This window comes from Megalobrama amblycephala, linkage group LG18, assembly GCF_018812025.1.
Source record: "Megalobrama amblycephala isolate DHTTF-2021 linkage group LG18, ASM1881202v1, whole genome shotgun sequence".
Classification (NCBI taxonomy): domain Eukaryota; kingdom Metazoa; phylum Chordata; class Actinopteri; order Cypriniformes; family Xenocyprididae; genus Megalobrama; species Megalobrama amblycephala.
In genome coordinates, this window is record NC_063061.1 from 24,476,346 (window position 1) to 24,498,551 (window position 22,206).

Below are 22,206 nucleotides of genomic sequence, written 5' to 3' on the forward strand. Positions count from 1 at the left end.
TGCTGAACAACAGTTGAAAAAACACTTCAGATGAAAGAGCATTTAAATTCAAAAACATCTGAATGTGTGATAAAATTTTATTGTGCTGTTCCACATCAATATCCAGATTACTGCATAGCATGCTGTGAGTGACTATAAAACATCAATGTGTTTCTGTACAAATCAATAATAGGTGCAAATCTGTGAGCCTTTCAGCTGTGAAAATTTCTACAGCAACGTTGGTGCACACTTAAGAACTTGCACAAGGACCTTCATACAGAAGCTCAAACTCTATCTTGCTGCACTTCATGGCAGCCATGAAGCAGAGATTCATGCTCCGTGTGCTTTGCGTTCTCACAATTTTCAGGCAGTACATTTGCTTCCCATCCTTTGAACAATCTCTGGGGATTTTGCACTCACATGTATTTGACACTAAGAAGAAAAAACATTGAATTAATTCAATTGAATACAAATCAAAGATGCTTTGCTGCTGAAAGGATATATTACATAAGGGTTCGTGATCAAATCTGTACCTGAGCAGGTCTCCCACTCGTAACAGGTGTCTGAACCGCAGGGCTCCTGCACTGAGCTCTGCTTGGATACACTGGCCCTGAATTTGGCCCAGTCCAGACTGTCTGCGTCAGTTTTGCACGGCCCTTTATTCATAAAGTATAATCTGTCTCCATGACAACGGTCAGCATGAAAAGCACAGCGGGACATCATAATGGCAGTCTCTTTGTCTGCGTCAAAAATGCATAAGTCTGTTCTATAATTTCTGCAGGATACACAAAAACATGGTTCTTAATGATCAAATTTCCCAACAGACCACAGCATATATACAAATTGTTCATCAACAAAACTTCATTCGTTCCATTTGTCCTTAGAAGTGGGAAAGAATGTGGGGAGCGCAACAACCCCGACTTCAGAATCCAATATGGCAGTGCATCAACCGTAGTGAAACAGTAATATATTGTTTATTAACATTTCTGTTTGTCTGTGTCTCAGTAAACTCCATGGTGCACATAGTACTATCCAACATCTATTTGTGGACTTGATACTTCGGCATTATCTGTGCAAAATACCGCTTTTTTGTTTCTGACCTGTGTACTTGAACGCAGTCAACTCGGGATTGACGTCATTCCCAGCTTTGACATCCCTCCTCTGAAGTAAATGGAACGCAGCACTGAAACACTCGACAAAATGAAACCATCACATACCTGCATCTCTCTTTGGACATGCAGATGCATTTAGTCCCATCATGCATCTCTCCAGGTTTACAGTTGCTGTCTGGTACGAAAGGTTTATCTGTGGAAAAATATGTTTAATTGATTTAATCATGTTTACATTAAAGGATTAACAGGATTTTGTGAATGGTATGAATTTTTTTTTCTGTGAAAGTACCAATCTTGCAGTGTATGTCCTGAGGAATGCTTGGCTCCCAGACAAGACTCTTCCCACAAGAGTAAGACTGACGCCCTGAGGGACTCATGCCACTTTCTGAGCAGGCCAGCATGATGCCGCTTCCTACTTTATACTTCCATTTTGTCTGGGTATATCTTTATGCCGTCAGGCACTGTGGGTTTGGAGCAAACATTTTCTGGAATGACAGGGAAAAATGTTGGGTGAAAACAGCAAGGGACAAAATCGCGGATCATAAATTGAGTTGTTCTGATATTATATCAGCATTTCTGTGGCTTACTAATGCACCGTCCTTTGGGCTTCTCCCAAGTGCCATCCTGCAAACAATGAATGAGCTGGTATCCATCCAGCTCAAAACCAGTAAAGCAAACAAACTCCTCATGATCTCCATAATCGTATTGGCGTTTGTTGATCTGGAATTAGAGGGAATTCGTTAGTGGAATAGAAAGCAACAGGAGAAGAAGCAATGTAAATGTTTTGGCTCTTGTGTCCCCTCACTCTCAGGTGGCTATTGGCAGGTGGGTGGGGTTTTGGACAGCCAGAAGCTCCGGGAGGCAGCTGGCTCTCCTGGGACCCTTCAGTCACAAAGTCATCATCATTAATGCACACATTTTGCCTGTTAAAGAGACAAACAAGAACAATGTCTCACATATCACTTTTATTAACCATACATTTATGAATATTTATTCATGCAGAAATTGTGTTTCATCAGTAAGTTAAAATGTATTCAAATTTATACATTCACAATAAAATTTTGAAGCAGCTGAAACTACATATACACAGAAAACACGGTTAAGTCATATATTAATTAATAGTAATTTCACAGGGATAGTTCACCCAAAAGTGAAAATTCTGTCATAATTTACTCACCCCCAAGTTGTTTCAAACCTGTATGACTTTTTCTTCTTTCTCTTCAGAATGTTGGTAACCAAACAGATTTGGGTCCCATTGACTTTCATTTTATGGTCATAAATATGCTGTGGCCTATTGGTTAGAGATTCGGACTTGTAACCAAAAGGTCGTGGGTTCAAGTTTCAGTACTGGCAGGAAATGTAGGTGGAGGGAGAAAATGAACAGCACCTAACCCCCCAATCACTCCCCGGGCACCGCAGCAAAAATGCCCACAGACTGCTCCGGGTGTGTGTGTGTGTGTTCAATATTCACTGCTGTGTGTGTGCACTTGGATGGGTGAAATGCAGAGCACAAATTCCGAGACACCATAATTGGCTACAGTCACTTCATTTCCACTTCAAAAATATAATAGTCAATGGGAACCAAAACTGTTTGGTACCGACATTCCTAGAAAAATATATAGTCATTTAGGTTTGGTGTGTAAATAATGACAGCATTTTAATGTTGGGGTGGACTATCCTTATGAGCCATTTTTGAAAATATAAATTATTAGAAATTGAAAAACTAAACAAATGGACAAAATTATTATGTGTGAGAAAAAAATAAAATAAAATATTAAACAAAACCTGTATAGGCATATGCACAGCTGGCAAAGGTTTGAAAAATGATCACATGTTGTCTTTGTCTATATAAAAACAGTTTGACACGTTTAACTGGTTTTGTAAATTACTTTTTGAAACATATGCTCTGCAGGAGTGCAAGAGAGCGCAAGAGAGTAAAAGAGAACGGTGAGACTGTATGGATTGACTGTATGCAAATTGATAGCTGCGGGCACACGCTCCTTAATTTAAAACAATACAGATTCATCAACTTTGGAACAAAGGTAAGAACAAATTTATGTGCATATGCACATGTTGTGAATTCAGTGGAAATGTTGTATGAGAATTTTTCCTGCACACATAAATACCCAAATTGTATGAAATGTTTAGTGAATGCAATGACAGCATTCTGACACCACCGATATGTCTTCTGTAATCTATAGATAAGAGAGGGCACTTACTCCTGGAAAATAGAGATGGTACACTCTTCCTCCTGCTTCTCAGGGCCCTGGCAGGGTCTGCCGCCCCGCTGGGGTGCAGGATTGTTACAGGTACGAGAGCGATGCTTCTTCAATGGTGGCGTCACAAGTACTCCAAGAGCTCCAGCAGCTCCAGCGCCCATCAACTTCCTCTGTGACATTTTTTATATAATTAATACTATTATCATTATACATTATATATATATATATATATATATATATATATATATATATATATATATATATATATATATATACAGTACAGTCCAAAAGTTTGGAACCACTAAGATTTTTAATGTTTTTAAAAGAAGTTTCGTCTGACTCACCAAGGCTACATTGGGTATGTTAATTAAAAATACAGTAAAAAACAGTAATATTGTGAAATATTATTACCCAACCTAACTGTGGTAGTTTTATTTATTTGACCCAACTTTATTCCTGTGTGATAAAGCTGAATTTTCAGCATCGTTACTCCAGTCTTCAGTGTCACATGATCCTTCACAAATCATTCTAATATGCTGATTTGCTGCTCAATAAACATTTATGATTATTTTCAATGTTGAAAACAGTTCAAAAGAACAGCATTTATCTGAAATACAAAGCTTCTGTAGCAATATACACTACCGTTCAAAAGTTTGGGGTCAGTACAGAATTTTTATTTCTAATTTTTTTGAAAAGCAAATTTAAAGAAATGAATACTTTTATTCAGCAAGGATGCATTAAATCAATCAGTAAAGACATTTATTAATGTTACAAAAGATTAGATTTCAGATAAACACTGCTTCTTTTGAACTTTCTATTCATCAATATATCCTGAATAAATGTTAATTGTACCAACATATTTTGGGTTCAATTGTACACATTAAATGTTTCTTGAGCAGCAGATCAGCAGTAATTTTTATGACAATAGTTGAGTGGAGTAATGATGCTGAAAACTTCAGCTTTGCCATCACAGGAATAAATTACTTTGTGCAAATATATTCAACCCAAACCGCTGGGTTTAAATTGTACATAATATTTCACAGTTGCTGGGTTTTTCCATTTTCCAATTAAATAAATGTAGCCTTGGTGAGCAGACAAAACTTGTTTTTAAAAATCCCAGCATTTTTTAGAGTATATATATATATATATTACAGTTGCAAGAAACAGTATGTGAACCACTTGCAGAATTTGTGAAAATGTGAATAATTTTAACTAAATAAGAGAGATCATACAAAATGCATGTTATTTTTATTTAGTACTGTCCTGAGTAAGATATTTTAGATAAAAGATGTTTACATATAGTCCACAAGAGAAAAAAATAGCTGAATTTATTAAAATGGCCTTATTCAAAAGTATGTGAACCATTGGTTCTTAATACTGTGTCGTTACCTGGATGATCTACGACTGTTTTTTTGTTTTGTGATATTGTTCATGAGTCACTTGTTTGTTCTGGGCGGTTAAACTGCTCAATATTCTTCAAAAAAATCCTCCAGGTCCTGCGGATTCTTCAGTTTTCAAGCAACTTTTGCATATTTGAACCCTCTCTCTAGCACTGACTGTATGATTTTGAGATCTATTTTATCACACTGAGGACAACTGAGGGACTCAAACTCAACTATTAAAAAAGGTTCAAACATTCACTGATGCTCCAGAAGGAAACACGATGCATTAAGAGCCGGGGGTGAAAACTTTTGAATTTAAATATCAAGGTAAATTGTACTTAATTTTTCTTCCAGGAAACATGCAAGTATCTTCTGTTGCTTCTAAAGGGCAGTACTAAATGAAAAACAATGATATTTAAACAAAATAAGAAAAATTGGGACATCTTCATCCTGTTCAAAAGTTTTCACACCCCAACTCTAAATGCATCATGTTTTCTTACGAAGCATCAGTGAATGTTTGATGCTTTTTTAATAGTTGTGTTTGAGTCCCTTGTTGTCATCAGTGTAAAAAAGACGGATCTCAAAATCATACAGTCACTGCTGGAAAGGGTTCAAATATGCAAAAAATCCTTGAAAACTGAAGAATCTGCAAGACCTGGAGGATTTTTCTGAAGAACAGAGCTCAGTTTAACTGCTCAGAACAAACAAGAGACACATGAAGAACCATCAACAAAACAAACGAACAGTGGATCATCCAGGTAACCACACACAGTATTAAGAATCAAGGGTTCACATACTTTTGAATGGGATTACTTTAATAAATTCAGTCTTGTCTTGTGACAATAAATGAAGCCTTGGTGAGCAGAATAGACTTCTTTTAAAAACTTCTTTTATTTCATGAGTACATACAGATATTTATAGGAATGCATGTGAACCTGCAGTATAGTCTGGTGCTCGTTTCTCGCAGTTTGGTCCATAGGTCCCGGTCTGGCAAATACAAATGCACTCTGTTCCAGAAAGAGCTGGCCGGGCATTGTTTGGGCAGGGGGCACATTTGCAGGAGTCAAATTCAGTCTGGTACTCCATCAGCGCCTTATGAAAATGCCGTCTCTTTGTCACAGCACAAGGGAAGCCCCGCACCAAATTTACTAAAGGCAAAAGCTAGATAGGACATTGACAAATCCATATTAATCTTGTGCTCCAGTTTTCATTTCATTTGCAATTCTTTCGAATAAAAGTTTTTTTATATACCGATTATTTGACAGGTTAATCATTTTCAAATGTTTATTTCTCCTACTAACCTCAAAATCTATAACAGCTGGATTGTCTATTGTAGATTTGATCCAGTCCTGGTATGTAGTGCTGTCTGGCGATACACCCCTCTTCTCCCAGGCCAGGGCTGCTGCAAATTGAGCTCTACCTCCTTGCACAGATGTGATACACTTCTCTGATGCTTTTACAATTGACCCTGGAGTGGACAAGAGCATTTCAAATTGACTTTATATAACTTGAAATATAAGCCGTTTGTGATTTAATAGTAAGTTTGTATCTGTATTACCTTTATATTCAGTTTTTAATGTATTTTTCCCACAGGTGGAACTATGAGATATTCTATTATAGAATATAGCGATGATGGTGGAATCCTGACGAAAACAACTGTTCATTTCTGCTTCTGTCAAACCTGGGAATTGTAAGGAGACACAGCTGATTTGAGAGCTCAGTTACAATGTATTTTGGCAATGAGAGATAAAGTTACGTGAGCTCCACATGACCAAAATGTTGTTGTGCTAATGTTCTTACAATCAGATGGTAACGTCTGCTTACCGAAGGTATTCAGTTCTTCTCGATCATATTGGAAAAGGAGGTCATACTTTCCCCCTAATGTCCCAGAGCTGAAATAATGTGTCCCAAACAGCTGGAAGATCTGTCTGTAAAGGGCATAGTTATATTCCAGTGGTAGACTGTTTAGAAACTGAAGGAAAGGGTCTGATAAGTAGAGGTCAGAGGATTTCATTTTGAATGTTGATGTGGCAACAACCTGATGCACCCTGATAAACTCAGAGTCCTGCATAAAAATAACAAAAAGAGATCTTTGTGAACAATGTCTTCTATTTAGATATAAAGACTGTACTGTTAGGGACAGAAAAAAAATGAATAAAGAGTTTGAGATCCATTACCTTTTGTTGAGATATTTTCACTGTCTCTTTAAAAAAAAGATTTGATTCTTTGGCCAAGTTGACTTTTTCGGGTTTGACTTCTTTCACTTGAATATCCTCAAGATTTTCTACCTGAAATGAAATCAAAAAATATCAAATGTGAAAATCCAATTTTTCAATGAATTAATCCATTTCATGTGTGATTGGTTTTAGGATAAATTAATAAATTGCTCCTCATATTATGAGTAATTCGGTATTTTAGAGATACACCAACATTGAAATTCTGGCCAATACTGATAAGTCAATAATTATTGTTTTGCCCAATAATGGACAAATCTATAATTCATTTCTGAAATTATACCCACACACACAAAAAGCCAATATATTGTGCACCCATATGTTCTTTGGATAGTATTTGGATATAGATTTTTTTTATTTCATCTAACAAGTAAAGTACTCCAAGCAGAAACAGACAGAAATTAGATTTTTCCCACCTTGATTTCATATCTCTCAATGTTGGCAGGGATTCTGTAGTAGTTCCTCTTAAGTCTTTGTAGAGTGCATTCACCCCCCATGAATGAGTTGTCCAGAACAGCGCCTCTCATCTGCTCTGCAGCAGCATCAAATCTAATTGTAAAAATAACCTTTATCAGTTTTAAGACAAGCTCAATCTCAAATTTGCAGATTTGTTTAACTGACAACATGATAATATCATGAAAGCTTACCATGTCCATGAAGTTGGTTTGCAATCTCAGAATGCAAATGATTTATCTGTAACTCACCCATAACCAATCAGATCTGCTCCAGGAATGAAAGCAAATCTCCGTTCACTTGCACACACTTTTTTGATTTGCCCACAGTCTTTCTCGTCAGAGTTGTCCCCACAGTCGTTCTGACTGTTGCACTGCAGAGCAGCATTTATACATCTTCCTTTGGAAGCAATAAAGCAAGTTGGTGATCTTGCACTTGTTTTCTAGAGCAAGCATTAAAAGACTGTACATATTTGCTAGATTATAAAATCAACAGACATAGATCATTTAACATAATATGAGGTGTTGTTGTGAAAAAATTGATGAAGATAACTACCACTGTCACAGGTGAACTTCTCTTTACAGTTGACAGGCTCAATCCTACATTCCTTGAAGGGATGACAGGGTCTTTCCTCTGTAAGCGATTGACTACACTCTTCCCCCCCGAACTGAGCCGGCCTCAAAACAGAACTGGTTCTGAACTAAATCACACACAATATACACACACTTACTACAGCAGTAGAGTATATTTGAGCAATTTCAGAATAGCAAGAATGTTGTTGTTCTCGGCTGTAGAACAAGGATGCAGGTAGTCCTAGCCATGCTGATATTCGGAAAAACTACATGGTTGTGCATGTGATATTGCTTTTATTCAGTTAATATTGAGTAACATGCATTTTAGATATAATATTGCTATTTAATTTTGAACATTTAATCAAACACATTTTTAACAAATCAAAGAAATGAGTCGATGACTCTCTCAAAAATACAGTCATTCGTCGCCACCTACTGCCTGCAATAAACCTCACTGAAAAAACAATGACACAATGGATTAAATCCAATAAAGTGCAACAGTGCCCGCCCCCCTTTTTCAGTGGCTCTAGTTCTTGATCGATTGACTGAACGTTTCGCTAGATAAGACCCTTATTCCTTGTCTGGTATCGTTTAAAGCCATTTGAAGCTGCACTGTAACTGTAATTTTGACCTTCATCTGTTTGGAGGCCACTGAATTCCATTATAAGGAGAATAATCCTGGAATGTTTTCATCAAAAACCTTAATTTCTTTTCGAATGAAGAAAGAAAGACATGAACATCTTGGATGACATGGGGGTGAGTAAATTAAAGAAGAACATTTTTTTGAAAGAGAACTAATCCTTTAAAGGTGCCCTAGAACCCCTTTTCAAAAGATGAAATATAAGTCTAAGGTGTCCCCTGAATGTGTCTGTGAAGTTTCAGCTCAAAATACCCCATAGATTTTTTTTAATTAATTTTTTTAACTGCCTATTTTGAGCCATAATTACATATGCACCGATTCAGTGCGCGGCCCCTTTAAATCTCCCGCTCCCCCGCCCACGGAGTTCGCGCTTGCCTTAAACAGCATAAACAAAGTTCACACAGCTAATATAACCCTCAAAATGGATCTTTACAAAGTGTTCGTCATTCATGCTGCATGCATGTATCGATTCCTGTGAGTATAGTATTTATTTGGATGTTTACATTTGATTCTGAATGAGTTTGAGGCTGTGCTCCGTGGCTAAAGCCAACATTACACACTGTTGGAGAGATTTATAAAGAATGAAGTTGTGTTTATGAATTATACAGACTGCAAGGGTTTAAAAATGAAAATAGCAACCACTCTTTTCTCCGTGAATACAGTAAGAAACGATGGTAACTTTAACAACATTTAACAGTACATTAGCAAAATGCTAACAAATCATTTTGAAAGACAATTTACAAATATCACTAAAAATATCATGATGTCAGTTATTATTGCTCCATCTGCCATTTTTCGTTATTGTTTTTGCTTGCTTACCTAGTCTGATGATTCAGCTGTGCACAGATCCAGACGTTAATACTGGCTTGTCTAATTCTTTGAACATGAGCTGGCATATGCAAATATTGGGGTCATACATATTAATAATCCCGACTGTTACGTAACAGTCAGTGTTATGTTGAGATTCGCCTGTTTTTCGGAGGTCTTTTAAACAAATGAGATTTACATAAGAAGAAGGAAACAATGGTGTTTGAGACTCACTGTATGTCATTTCCATGTACTGAACACTTGTTATTCGTCTATGCCGAGGTAAATTCAATTTTTCATTCGATGGCACCTTTAAGTATTTTTTTCCATTCATTGAAATGACAATGAAAAGTCCCAATGCTGTTGTTCCAATCTCTTGGTAATGCTGCTAGACCAATCAGATTCAAGGGCCCTAACTAAATTTTGCATAAATATCATAATTTGTATACCTGTGTGCGTCTTACTCACAGATTTTTTGGCACACGGTGAGCACTCTGACCAGGGTCCAAACTCAGTCAGCTGGCAGTGTATAGTACAGGCCTCAGTATTACATGCCCTAGTCTCCTGTGTCTGACACAGCTGTAAACAATTGTTTTTGTTCCAGTGCTCATCATAGCGCACAGCCCTGCAACAAGAAATGCACAGTTCACATATTATAAAACTTGAATAAACTTTATCAGAAATATCATGTTAGGTTACCTTGCACGTGCTTGGGTTCCAGAGTCACAGGTTTTAGTGCAATAGGACCATGAACTCCATGGGTAGTGGTCACAGAAGCATCCCGTAATAGGGGTAAATAAAGCCAGGCTGCAGAGTAGGACAAGGGGAATGGAAGTGCGATCCATAGAGAACAAGGCCTGTCGGAACTTGATAGCTTAAGAAAAGGTACAAAGACTAGTTATACTGCCAATGACATTACACACGCACTGATGTAACTTTGTTTATTTCTGTATACCTAATGATTTTTCATTTGCACACAGTGTATATTATGTACATACATTAATCTTTTAGAAGTATTTTGAAAGAACATTATATTTAGTTTAAGTAAGCAGATATCAGAGGGTTTGAAGTATGAAGTAAAAATGGTTTATAATTGTTTATGATTTAAACAAACAAAGAAAAGTTATTATGTAAAAAAAAAAAAAAAAGATGATTAAATATGGGTCAATGACTTGATGGGTAATTTTTTTGTCCAAAGGCCTTAATAATAAATTAAAGCTGCAAGCAGCGATGAAAGGGCCCTCGCACCCGGGCTCACCGCCACCCGTTGGCCTTTGGAAAACAGCAAACAGTGGGCGACATGCATGTGAGCAAGTAAATACAGGAGAATTATGGCAAAATCATGTAAAAGTGCCACACTTCCTGCTGCCAACAGGTGGCGCTATAGCTAACTGAATATAGATGTCTTTAGGCCAGGACTTTTATCACTCATGTGAAGTTTGGGGCAGATCAGACATAGTATGCCTGAGTTACAACAGCTTCCTCTTTCATGGCGAAACATCAGACTTTGTCAGTCCGCCACGGACACGCCCTTCACCGAAAACTCAAGATCTTTGATATTTATCATCGCTAAGGTCTTAAGATTAGACTTGTCATATATGATGTGCTTCTGGTTTAATCTCTATGAGGAGTTAATCACAGTGTAAAACATGTAATTTCCTGTTGCCCCCAGGTGGCGCTATGACTGTAACTGAATATTGGGTAACACTTTACTTGAAGGGGTGTGCATAAGACTGACATGACACCTTCATAATCGTGAATCATGACACGTGTCATGAATATGAAGGAGGTTTTATGCATGTTTATGACAACTGTCATTAAATGTCATTCGCTCAATTATGTCATTTTTAATGCAAAGATGACATTGTTTGAGATGTCTTTGTCATGACAACTTGACATTAGCAAAACATCATAACCTGTCATAAACATGACATAGCCGATTAATTATCAAACTTAAAAAAAATACTTAGCTTTATGGGTTAACATTACATTACATTATTTTGGTAACATTTCAGTATAGGGAACACATATATAAACGATTAACTATGACTTTTCCCTCAATAAACTCTTAATTTACTGCTTATTATAGTTAATTGTTAGGTTTAGGTATTGGGTAGGATTAAGAATGTAGAATAAGATCATGCAGAATAAGGCATTAATATGTGCTTTATAAGTACTAATAAATAGCCAATATTTTAGCCATATGAATGCTAATAGTAATAAGCAACTAGTTAAAAGACCCTAAAATAAAGTGTTACCATTATTTTATAACAGTGTAATCTTTTTTACGAAATTTGAAATTGTCTATTATCTGACCTTCTGTTGGAGGAAACTTAAAAAAAAAAAAAAAAAATGAAATTACTAAAATTATTGTTATAAAATTATTTGTCAGAGTATTGTCACTTAATGACATTTTAATGACAAGTTCAATTTGTACCACTGTACTTGAGCTCAAGATACATATTTATGACACTATTATAATGGCCTCATGACAGCCAATGTCAAAACCAACCACATGACAGTTTAATGTAATGTTAACCCATAAAGCTAAATGATGTCAAGTTGTCATGACAAAGACACTGACAGGTTATGATGTATTAGTTTATGTCAAGTTGTCATAACTCGGACATCTCAAACAATGTCATCTTTGCATTAAAAATGACATAATTGAGTGAATGACACTTAATGACAGTTGTCATAAACATTAATAAAACCTCCTTCATATTCATGACATGTGTCATGTCATGATTATGAAGGTGTCATGTCAGTCTTATGCACACCCCTTCAAGTAAAGTGTTACCGAATATTGTCATATAGATGTCTTCAGGTCAGGACTCTAATAAAACATGTGAAGTTTGGGGCAGATCAGACATTGTATGCCCGAGTTACAACAACTTCCTGTTTCATGGCGAAACATCGAAATTTGCCAGGCCACCACGGACACGCCCTTCAGCGAAATCTCTAGATCTTCGCAATTTAACGTCTCAAAGGCCTTTAGATTAGACTGACCAAATATGATGTTGATCTGATTAAAGCTCTAGGAGGAGTTCGTTAAAGTACAACGTCTGGAAATGGCAAAAACTGCCAAAATTTTGCAAAGGAAATTCAAAATATCTGACTTCCTGTTGGTTTTCAGATTTCACTCCAAGAGACTTTTTTGTAGGTATTGGGCTGTTAGATGTGTGTACCAAATTTCATACCTGTACGTGAAACGTAGTGTCAGGGGCACTTCGTTGAAATTATGTAGGTGGCGCTATCGAGCCATTTTGCCACACTTATTTCTGAAACCCATATCGGACGTAAATTTTCACCACTTCTGACGCATCTGCAAAGTTTCATGAGTTTTCGAGTATGTTTCGGCCCTCAAAAAAGTGATTCACCTTACATGGCGAAACATCAGACTTTGTCGGTCACCACGGACACGCCCTTCAACGAAAACTCAAGATCTTTGCAATTTAACATCTCAAAGGCCTTAAGATTAGACTGGCCATATATGATGTTGATCTGGTTTAATCTCTATGAGGAGTTAATCACAGTGTAAAACATGTAATTTCCTGTTGCCCCCAGGTGGCGCTATGACTGTAACTGAATATTGTCATATAGATGTCTTCAGGTCAGGACTCTAATAAAACATGTGAAGTTTGGGGCAGATCAGACATTGTATGCCCGAGTTACAACAACTTCCTGTTTCATGGCGAAACATCGAACTTTGTCAGGGTGCCACGGTCACGCCCTTCAGCGAAAACTCTAGATCTTCGCAATTTAACGTCTCAAAGGCCTTTAGATTAGACTGACCAAATATGACACTGATCTGATAAAAGCTCTAGGAGGAGTTCGTTAAAGTACAACATGTGGAAATGGCAAAAACTGCCAAAATTTTGTAGAGAAAATTCAAAATATCTCACTTCCTGTTGGGTTTACAAACTTTGCACCCAGGGGCTTTTTTGTAGGTATTGGGCTGTTACATCTGTCTACCGAATTTCATAACTGTACGTGAAACGTAGCACAAAGGGCGCTTAATTGAAATTTTGTAGGTGGCGCTATCGAGCCATTTCGCCACACCTAATTCTGAAACCCATATCAGATGTAAATTTTCACCACTTCTGACGCGTGTGCAAAGTTTCATGAGTTTTTGAGAACGTTTAGGCCCTCAAAAATGCGATTCATTTTGGAGAAGAAGAATAATTGGCTGAGCAATTCCAATAGGGTCCTCACACCATCGGTGCTCGGGCCCTAAAAAAAACAAAACAAAGATATGTCATCCAAAGTATGTAAGGTAGTACAACTCCTTTATTGAATCCAAAAGGTTTTAATTATATTTTGTTACATATAAACGTATTTTAAAGATTTTGAAGTGTCAAAAAGTCATTCGGTTTAACCGTCTAAAGGCCAATACAGCCATTTTATTTGAGATTAAAATATATTAAAATGTAATAAATGTATATATTTTTTATTCTGGCATGATTTTATAACATCATATATCACCATAGTGCAAAATGGTATTAAAATTATGAGTAGAAGTCGTAAAATGGAAGCCGGAAAAATGAATTTCATTGATCTCATTCAGAGTAACCAATATAAAGGGGCCATTTTGGATCAAGTCATGTGGTCAGTATCATGTGACAGGATGTGACATCATTCAGACACCTGTAAAGGACCACATAGTCATGAAGCAAAGTAACTCTCTCTTAACTATTTGAAAAATTCATGTTGCTTCACTTGCTCATATGCATGTCCCGAAACATCGGGTCATTCGGTACAACCGCTATAAAACATGGAAAATTTTATAATATTTTAAAGCCTTGTTCTAAATATAAAATTTTTGATTGTACTTTTGCAAGCTAACTAGCTAGCTAGCTGAATATCAGCCTGTTAGCATTGTTTGAAAATATCGTCATTTGGCATGACCAAAAGTGTCATTCGGTAAAACTGAAATTTTGGTTAAACCGAATGACTTTTTGTTGACAAATTTTGTCCATCTTGTAAAAAATTACAAAAGCAGTGTTAATTGATTATAAAACACACATAATCTCATTGTTAACACTTAATAAAACTTTAAAATTAATTATATCTCCATTATTGTTTTTTTACACTTTTAAAAACCTTATTCGTCAATGACCCATATATAGTTGCAGAAACCTAATAGTACCTGAGCTTGTTGAGTAATACTCACATCAATTTCAGACTCCTCCAAAAAGCATGTAAGCACACTATCACGTCTAATTTTATTCTCTGTATCTGTCCGCAATATGAATAAACATCAAGATCAGCAAGACCGAGGCACAATCCACTGTTCTGGAAAAGTGACTCTTATAACCTGAATGAATTGTCTTTCAGTGTTCCCTCTCAACTCTCTTTTCAGAACTCTCTTTTGTCCATCCCCTTTGCTTCCAGTAAACCCCTGCAGCTGCAAGTCTTCACTTTGACATTTTGGCTTCTGCTTTAGAGCATGGGAATGTAGACAGGGAGTTCATGGATAACATGTTATTACAAGAGAATGTTATTGCCTTTCTCCATGCCAAAATAGAGGTTGCTTTTGTACTTTATCTTATTTCATAATTTATTTGCTTTTAAGAATAAACATCTTTTTTTTTTTTTTATGTTTCATCTTAAAGCCAACAAACCTGGATGTGAATTACTGTAGGCTACAAAGAAACAAACAATTACAGTAAAAAAAAACTTTATTATCATTATAAAATGATGTATAGCTTATATGAGCTGTAACTATATTATATACACCTGACATGAGGAGCAAAAATCATGCTGCAAACTCTCATAAAACTGGGATATACATTCACACAAACCTGATGTCTTGATTGCATAAATGAAAAAATAAAATCATTAAAATCAATTATAATAAATACAATGTTTTATTTACAATTATTTGTATTATGTACACTGTGAATTTTAATGTGTTATATTTGTTTCAAGCTTAGAATGAAATAGCAATGGCTTTAGTGCAGAGCACTCTTGTGCCCTTACAATGACTGATACAATTTTTTACAACATTTCCCCTTTATGGAAGACTAAATTAAAAGCATTGCACAGTGGCCAAATTTATATAAAAGAACAAAAAAAAGAAGAAGCAAGTAGATGAAAAACAGCAATACTATAACTAAATGTGCCCTTTTACTGAAAACAAACTCTATGGCTATGATAAAAGAACATCAGAGACAGATGTTATTATTTCACTTCATTCACTTGTTTTTTTATACAATCATATGGTTTCACAGCACATGACAAAGAATGAACCTCTCGGTAACTAAAAATAGACAATTGATTTTGCTTAAGAACTCAACAGGCAGGGTTTTGAGTCAAGGGAATTCTGTCCTCCAACAAGTGATTAAGTAGTTTTGACACTGTCCAGGGACACATATTACGTTAGCGAAACAGTTCCAAAGACACAAAGGAGACGAGTGAAGCGCTAATTGATCAATGACCGAAAAAGAAGACTTGAGAGTATTGAAGGTTCAGCCAGACACAAGGCAACAAAGCCCGGAGAATCGCCTCTTCCTCTGCCTCACCAGTGGATAAGGAGTCAGATTTAGCAGACTGCTGTCATCTACATGCATGAAAGTGGAGCATTAAATATATAAATACATTTCTAGCTATTTGAGATTAGAAGGTTTAAAGAATTCATTACAGTACTGGAATAAATCACTGATAAATGTTTGAGACTCACCTTGATTTTTCAGTGGCAAAGGCATGGTCTCCCTGAGTTTGCTTAGAAGGTTTCTCATTTCTCGCATATCACTGAAAAAAAAAAAAAAATCACAATACAGAACATGAACTATCTGAGATCACAGTCAAATGGATATTTAGTACAGTATTTAAAGACCTCATTTTGGCTTTAACCCCATTTTACCTCATTAATACCCCAAATTGCCCACAAGCATTTTATATACGCTACTATTTAAAAGTTGCGATGAAGCTGAATATGCTGACTTGGTGCTGCACAAGAAACATTTCTTCTTATTATTATCAATATTGAAAACAATATGCTGCTTAAAGGGTTAGTTCAACCAAAAATGAAAATTATGTCATTTATTACACCCGTAAGACCTTCGTTCATCTTCGAAACACAAATTATACATTATAATATTATATAAATAATATATATATTATTATATTATATAAATTATAAAGATATTTTTGATGAAATCTGATGGCTCAGTGAGGCCTCCATTGCTAGCAATGTCACTGAACCTCTCAAGATCCAGAAAGGTGCTAAAGACATATTTAAAGGGATAGTTCACCCAAAAATTAAAATGTGATGTTTATCTGCTTACCCCCAGGGCATCAAAGATGTAGGTGACTTTGTTTCTTCAGTAGAACACAAACGATGATTTTTAACTCCAACCGTTGCGGTCTGTCAGCCTTATAATGTGGGTCAATGGGAACTTCTTTTATAAGAGTAAATAAAACACGCACAGACAAATCCAAATTAAACCCTGTGGCTCGTGACGACACATTGATGTCCTAAGACACGAAACGATCGGTTTGTGCGAGAAACCGAACAGTATTTATATCATTTTTTACTTCTAATACACCACTATGTCCAACTGCGTTCAGCACTCGTTTAGTGAGGTCTGATCGCGCTCTGACAACAGAAGTAATGTCTAGCACTCATTGAAGTATAAGTGTGAGACATCACTGCCGTTGTCAGAGACATAGTGGTGTATTAGAAGTAAAAAATGATATAAATACTGTTCGTTTTCTCACACAAACCGATCGTTTCGTGTCTTAGGACATCAATGTGTCGTCACGAGCCACAGGGTTTAATTTGGATTTGTCTGTGCATGTTTTATTTACTCTTATAAAAGAAGTTCCCATTGACCCACATTATAAGGCTGACAGACCGCAACGGTTGGAGTTAAAAATCATCATTTGTGTTCTACTGAAGAAACAAAGTCACCTACATCTTGGATGCCCTGGGGTTAAGCAGATAAACACGAAATTTAAATTTTTGGGTGAACTATCCCTTTAAATCAGTTCATGTGAGTACAGTGGTTCAACCTTAAAGGAACACTCAACTTTTTGAAAATAGGCTCATTTTCCAACTCCCCTAGAGTTAAACATTAGAGTTTTACCGTTTTCGAGTCCATTCAGCCGATCTCCAGGACTGGCAGTACCACTTTTAGCATAGCTTAGCATAGTTCATTGAATCTGATTAGACTGTTAGCATCTCGCTCAAAAAAATGATTTTTTTCATTTTCCGTCGGTCTTAGTATACGATGTAACTACAGAAGAGTCAAGTTTTAAATAGGAAAAATATCAAAACTCTTTGGTCATTTTTTTGAACTTGTCTTTTTGAACTCAATGAACTATGCTAAACTATGCTAAAAGTGGTACTGCCAGTCCTGGAGATCGGCTGAATGGATTCGAAAATGGTAAAACTCAACTGTTTAAAGGTGATAGAGAGGATTTTTTCGTCGACTGAGAATCCAAAGACTGTTACTGAGTTTTTGAAATGAGCGCATGCGTAAGAACAGCCCCCCTCCTTTCAAAGGAACGCCTCCCAAAATTCGTGCACGAGTATTGGAACACGAGTGTTTGTTTACCACCGGCATTCGCTGTGTCATGTTAGTGGATTCATTATGTCGGACTCACCGCAGGTACCTCATAATCTGCAGTTGTTACTTCTGTCTCCTGACAAAAACATTGCATGCGGCGCCTGTGGAGTGTGGAAAGTTACTGGAGCGCGCAGCCGCGCACGTCTCGCACAAGGAACGTCATGGCAGTGATTGACAAGCCAGAGGGCCAATCGTTTACGCGATTGGCTGATGTGTTTAAGGCCCTACCTCGTGCACAGATGATGTATATTAACATTATTCCTTTCAGTGCACCTAATAAATAGTCTTTTATCAGTTAGTAAAGACAGTTTCAAGTAATATTGCAAAAATGTATAAAACAAAACATCCTCTTTAGCACCTTTAACTCTAGGGGAGCTGGAAAATGAGCCTATTTCCAAAAAAAGTGGAGTGTTCCTTTTTATATTATAAAGCGACGAGAATACTTTTTGTGCACCAAAAAAGCAAAATAACGACTTTTCAACAATATCTAGTGACGGCCGAATTCAAAACACTGCTTCGAAGATTTACAAATCTTTTGTTTTGAATCAGTGGTTCGGTTTGCGTAAATAAAGCCTCGTTTACTGAAATCACATGACTTTGGCGCTCTGAACCACTATTCGAAACAAAAGATTCGTAAATCTTCGAAGCAGTGTTTTGAAACCGGCCGTCACTAAATTTTGTTGAAAAGTCGTTATTTTTTTTATTTTTTTTGATGCACAAAAAGTATTCTCATCACTTTACAATATTAAGGTAGAACAACTGTACTCACATGAACTGTTTTAAATATGTCTTTAGCACCTTTCTGGATCTTAAGAGGTTCAGTGACATTGCTGGCAATAGAGGCCTCACTGAGCCATCGGATTTCATCAAAAATATCTTAATTTGTGTTCTGAAGATGAATGAAGGTCTTACGGGTGTAGAACGACATGAGGGTGAGTAATAAATGACAGAATTTTCATTTTTGGGTGAACTAACCCTTTAATATTTAGGTAAAACCTGTGATCTTTTTTTCAGGGTTCTTTGATGGATAGAAAGTTAAAAAGAACAGCATTTATTTGAATTTGAAATATTTTGTAACATTATTAATGCCTTTACTGACATTTTTTATCCATTTAATGTGTCCTTGATAAATAAAAGGTTAAAAAAAAAATTTTATTACATATTGTGATTATAGTTAATTCCCTTCAAAGGATTATAGTCAGCTTTTCAAATACTTTTTGCTTAAAATATAAGTCTGTCATGTTGTGATTCATCTCGGACCTAGTTGATTGGATTGCTTAAAACTCCTTACTGCAAAACTGTTTGAAATCCCAATGGAGAAAATAGGAAAAATTCTTCCTAAACCAACGCCGCTAAAAGAGAAGAAGCTGTTATTCCTAATCTGTTTTTCGTACCTCTCAATGTTCTCAATGTCTGCGCACACGACCCAAGATTCCTGTGGAAAATCTACAGGTGATGATGAACGATCTTCCAGCATGGGCACATCAGAGCTTTCGTCTACTCTGCAGTCCATATTTGGTTCAGGACACGCATCATTTCCTAAACAAAACAGTGCATGATATTTATACATTGTTTTGCATACAGAAAAACCAAATGGCTTCTCAAATAAGCTGTTTTATGTATTTATTGTGCTATCCCCGCCACCTTCAGCCTGACTGTAGTATTTCGCCATGCAGTATATTAGCTTTATGTACTCATGTCTGCTTATGTAAAGAATCTGCTGTCCTCTGCTGGCTGTCAATGACACAACACCTTTCCTATGGAGCTGCAGAACACCCAACAGACACATAGACTTCAGCATTTCTGTAATGTACATCTCCAGGCAGCACTGAAGCTGGATGAACAACCTGCATATTTCTGGGTGGATTTCACCATCCTCTGGCCTAAGACAAGCATAGAGAGAAAAACAGAATCCATATCAGTTGAGCTTCATGACATCCTACAGTCACATCTTCAAAAATACATGGCTTACCCAGAGATTGCATCAAGGTTTTGATAGGCGGCCTGGGCTACGGCACATCCTTTGATGCGAGTCTTGTGCATCTGTGCCCTTAAAGAAGGACAGTCGATTGTATTCTCCCCTATGGAGATGACCTGCTCACGATGGAGGGCCACTAGAGTGTTGAACTCCTGAACGGTCTATAAATGTAGACAAATCCTGCTCAGTCTATTTTTAGAAAGTGAATGTGTATATATTCCTAATGGAAAACCCTGATTAAGATGCTGGCAGTATTTTGGAACCTGGTAGCTGGTTTGGTTGGTAGACCATCTTGCAGTTATCAGCTTGACAAGCTGGCATCATGGTAGCTGGTTGATCATTTTTGACTAGCGAGAAACCAGCCATGTTCCAAAACAGCCAGCAGCTTTAACTGGATTTTCCAGCAGGATAAACACGAGTTTAGCTGCCATTATGCCACATAGCAACACATGGGATTGTGGAGAGGAATGTAATTTCTAAACAATGGTGCAATATGAAAACGGTGAGTAATAATCATAACAAAACCAATAATTTATCTTATCAATTCACAAACAGAAAGCCAATAATTATTCATGTTTCAATACATCACATCCCGTATAGGCTTTTGGTAAAGTGCAGTATGGGCTATACAGACTTAATATCCGCACATTTTAAACCTGTTAACTTGAATATAATTAATAATCATTTTAATGAGTAGACACCAATAAAGCCTATCCAAAAATAGCACCAGCAGAAGAGTGACAGCGGTTGCTCTACAGTACGCTCACCGTTCTACAGTCATCCATCGCCCGCTGAGCTCTCCGCGTGCTCTCGGTGCTCTCCCGGCGCTCCGGATCCCTCATCGAAGACTTGCCGATTTGAAAAATGTTGGCTGCGGATCTGGGGCGGTTCTTTCGCCCGTTCGGTGCAGAACACATGCATACGCATCCACGAATAAAACCACCTCACTGAGAAAATGTCTTTAATCCGTCTGTCCTCGATTCGAGGGTGAGGTCGATCCTTGGATGAAGGCTGTTGTTTCTCTGCCGTCGATGATTAGAGTGATGTGACGGAGCCGAGCGAGCGTCCGCGACGCTTCCTCTGCATCTCCCGCACCAACAGGCGAGTCACCTTCACCCCTGTCGAGGGCCGAGCGCCGCTGTAACTCCACAGCTGCGGGCTTCTATCGTGGACAGACGAATTCGTCAATGAAACCCAATTTCTTAGTATGAGGAAAAGGACACGACTTTAATTGTAAGCGCCGTCTCAAACATACGGAATCAATGCTTATATATTTATTGATATCAAAAGATTTGCTGTCTATCAAAATCCTTTTTGAAACGTTCTGGAAACATTAATATTTGGTTAAAAGACATTAGAAAACATTCTGTACACAAGTTCTTATGTTGTTGCATAAACCGTCTTGAAATGTTGATGTATGGAAAACAATAGGCTACGCGTTGTCACACAAAAAGTATCCTCCAACATTCTGGGAACGAGAATGTTTCTACAATGTTAGGAGTTCCAAAAAAGGAGAAAACATGGTGCCCCTTAGGGATTAAGAGGAACAAAAAAACATCCCCAAACTTTGCTTTGAGATATAAGACTGGGCTGTTATTCTAGGCCAAATTAAAGGATTAGTTCACTTTCAAATTAAAATTTCTTGATAATTTACTCACTCCCATGTCATCAAATATGTTCATGTCTTTCTTTCTTCAGTCGAAAAGAAATTAAGGTTTTTGATGAAAACATTCCAGGCTTATTCTCCATATAGTGGACTTCAATGGAGCCCAAACGGTTGAAGGTCAAAATTACAGTTTACAGCGATCCCAGACGAGAAAAAGGGTCTTATCTAGAGAAACCATGGCTCATTTTCTAATTTTTTATTTTTTTTTATTTTATACGTTTTAACCATAAATGCTCATCTTGAACTAGCTCTCTTCTTCTCTATTTGAATTCCAGCAGTGTAGACACTGCTACGTGTATTACTGCCCTCCACAGGTCAAAGTTTGAACTAAATTGTCATACAATATGCTAGTGCAAGTATATAACAATTAGTTCAAACTTTGACCTGTGGAGGGCAGTAATACACTTAGCAGTTTCTACACGGCCAGAATTCTAATAGAGAAGAAAAACAGAGCAAGTTCAAGATGAGCATTTATTGTTAAAACATTATATATATATATATATATATATATATATATATATATATATATATATATATATATATATATTTTAGAAAATGAGCGATGGTTTCTTTAGATAACACCCTTGTTCT

At 36.8% G+C, this 22,206-nt stretch overlaps 2 protein-coding genes across 3 annotated transcripts; both read right to left on the minus strand.

Annotated features, from left to right (window-relative positions):
• Nucleotides 1-59: 59 nt before the first annotated feature.
• c6 (complement component 6) lies at nucleotides 60-14,906 on the minus strand. The gene is given in 20 exon segments (XM_048166871.1): nucleotides 60-411; nucleotides 513-754; nucleotides 1,197-1,284; nucleotides 1,381-1,513; nucleotides 1,515-1,576; nucleotides 1,679-1,811; nucleotides 1,897-2,014; nucleotides 3,311-3,423; nucleotides 3,425-3,480; nucleotides 5,628-5,853; nucleotides 5,994-6,160; nucleotides 6,251-6,373; nucleotides 6,517-6,757; nucleotides 6,870-6,980; nucleotides 7,343-7,475; nucleotides 7,631-7,778; nucleotides 7,935-8,079; nucleotides 9,867-10,023; nucleotides 10,098-10,272; nucleotides 14,572-14,906. Coding segments are annotated over 19 exon segments (2,724 nt in total). The 5' UTR covers nucleotides 10,244-10,272; nucleotides 14,572-14,906; the 3' UTR covers nucleotides 60-229.
• A 339-nt stretch (nucleotides 14,907-15,245) lies between these two features.
• Nucleotides 15,246-21,630, minus strand: rgs7bpb (regulator of G protein signaling 7 binding protein b). Of its 2 annotated transcripts, none has more exons than XM_048166877.1 (6): nucleotides 20,717-21,630; nucleotides 19,944-20,110; nucleotides 19,616-19,854; nucleotides 19,366-19,510; nucleotides 16,081-16,151; nucleotides 15,246-15,960 (listed from the first exon to the last, which is right to left on the minus strand). In XM_048166877.1, the coding sequence occupies exons 1-6, from the start codon at nucleotides 20,864-20,866 to the stop codon at nucleotides 15,869-15,871; spliced, it is 864 nt and encodes a 287-aa protein (XP_048022834.1). In that variant the 5' UTR covers nucleotides 20,867-21,630; the 3' UTR covers nucleotides 15,246-15,868. The 2 variants fall into 2 exon arrangements, with proteins under 2 accessions (XP_048022834.1, XP_048022835.1); XM_048166878.1 differs by having other exon boundaries at nucleotides 19,724-19,854; nucleotides 20,717-21,622.
• Nucleotides 21,631-22,206: the final 576 nt, after the last annotated feature.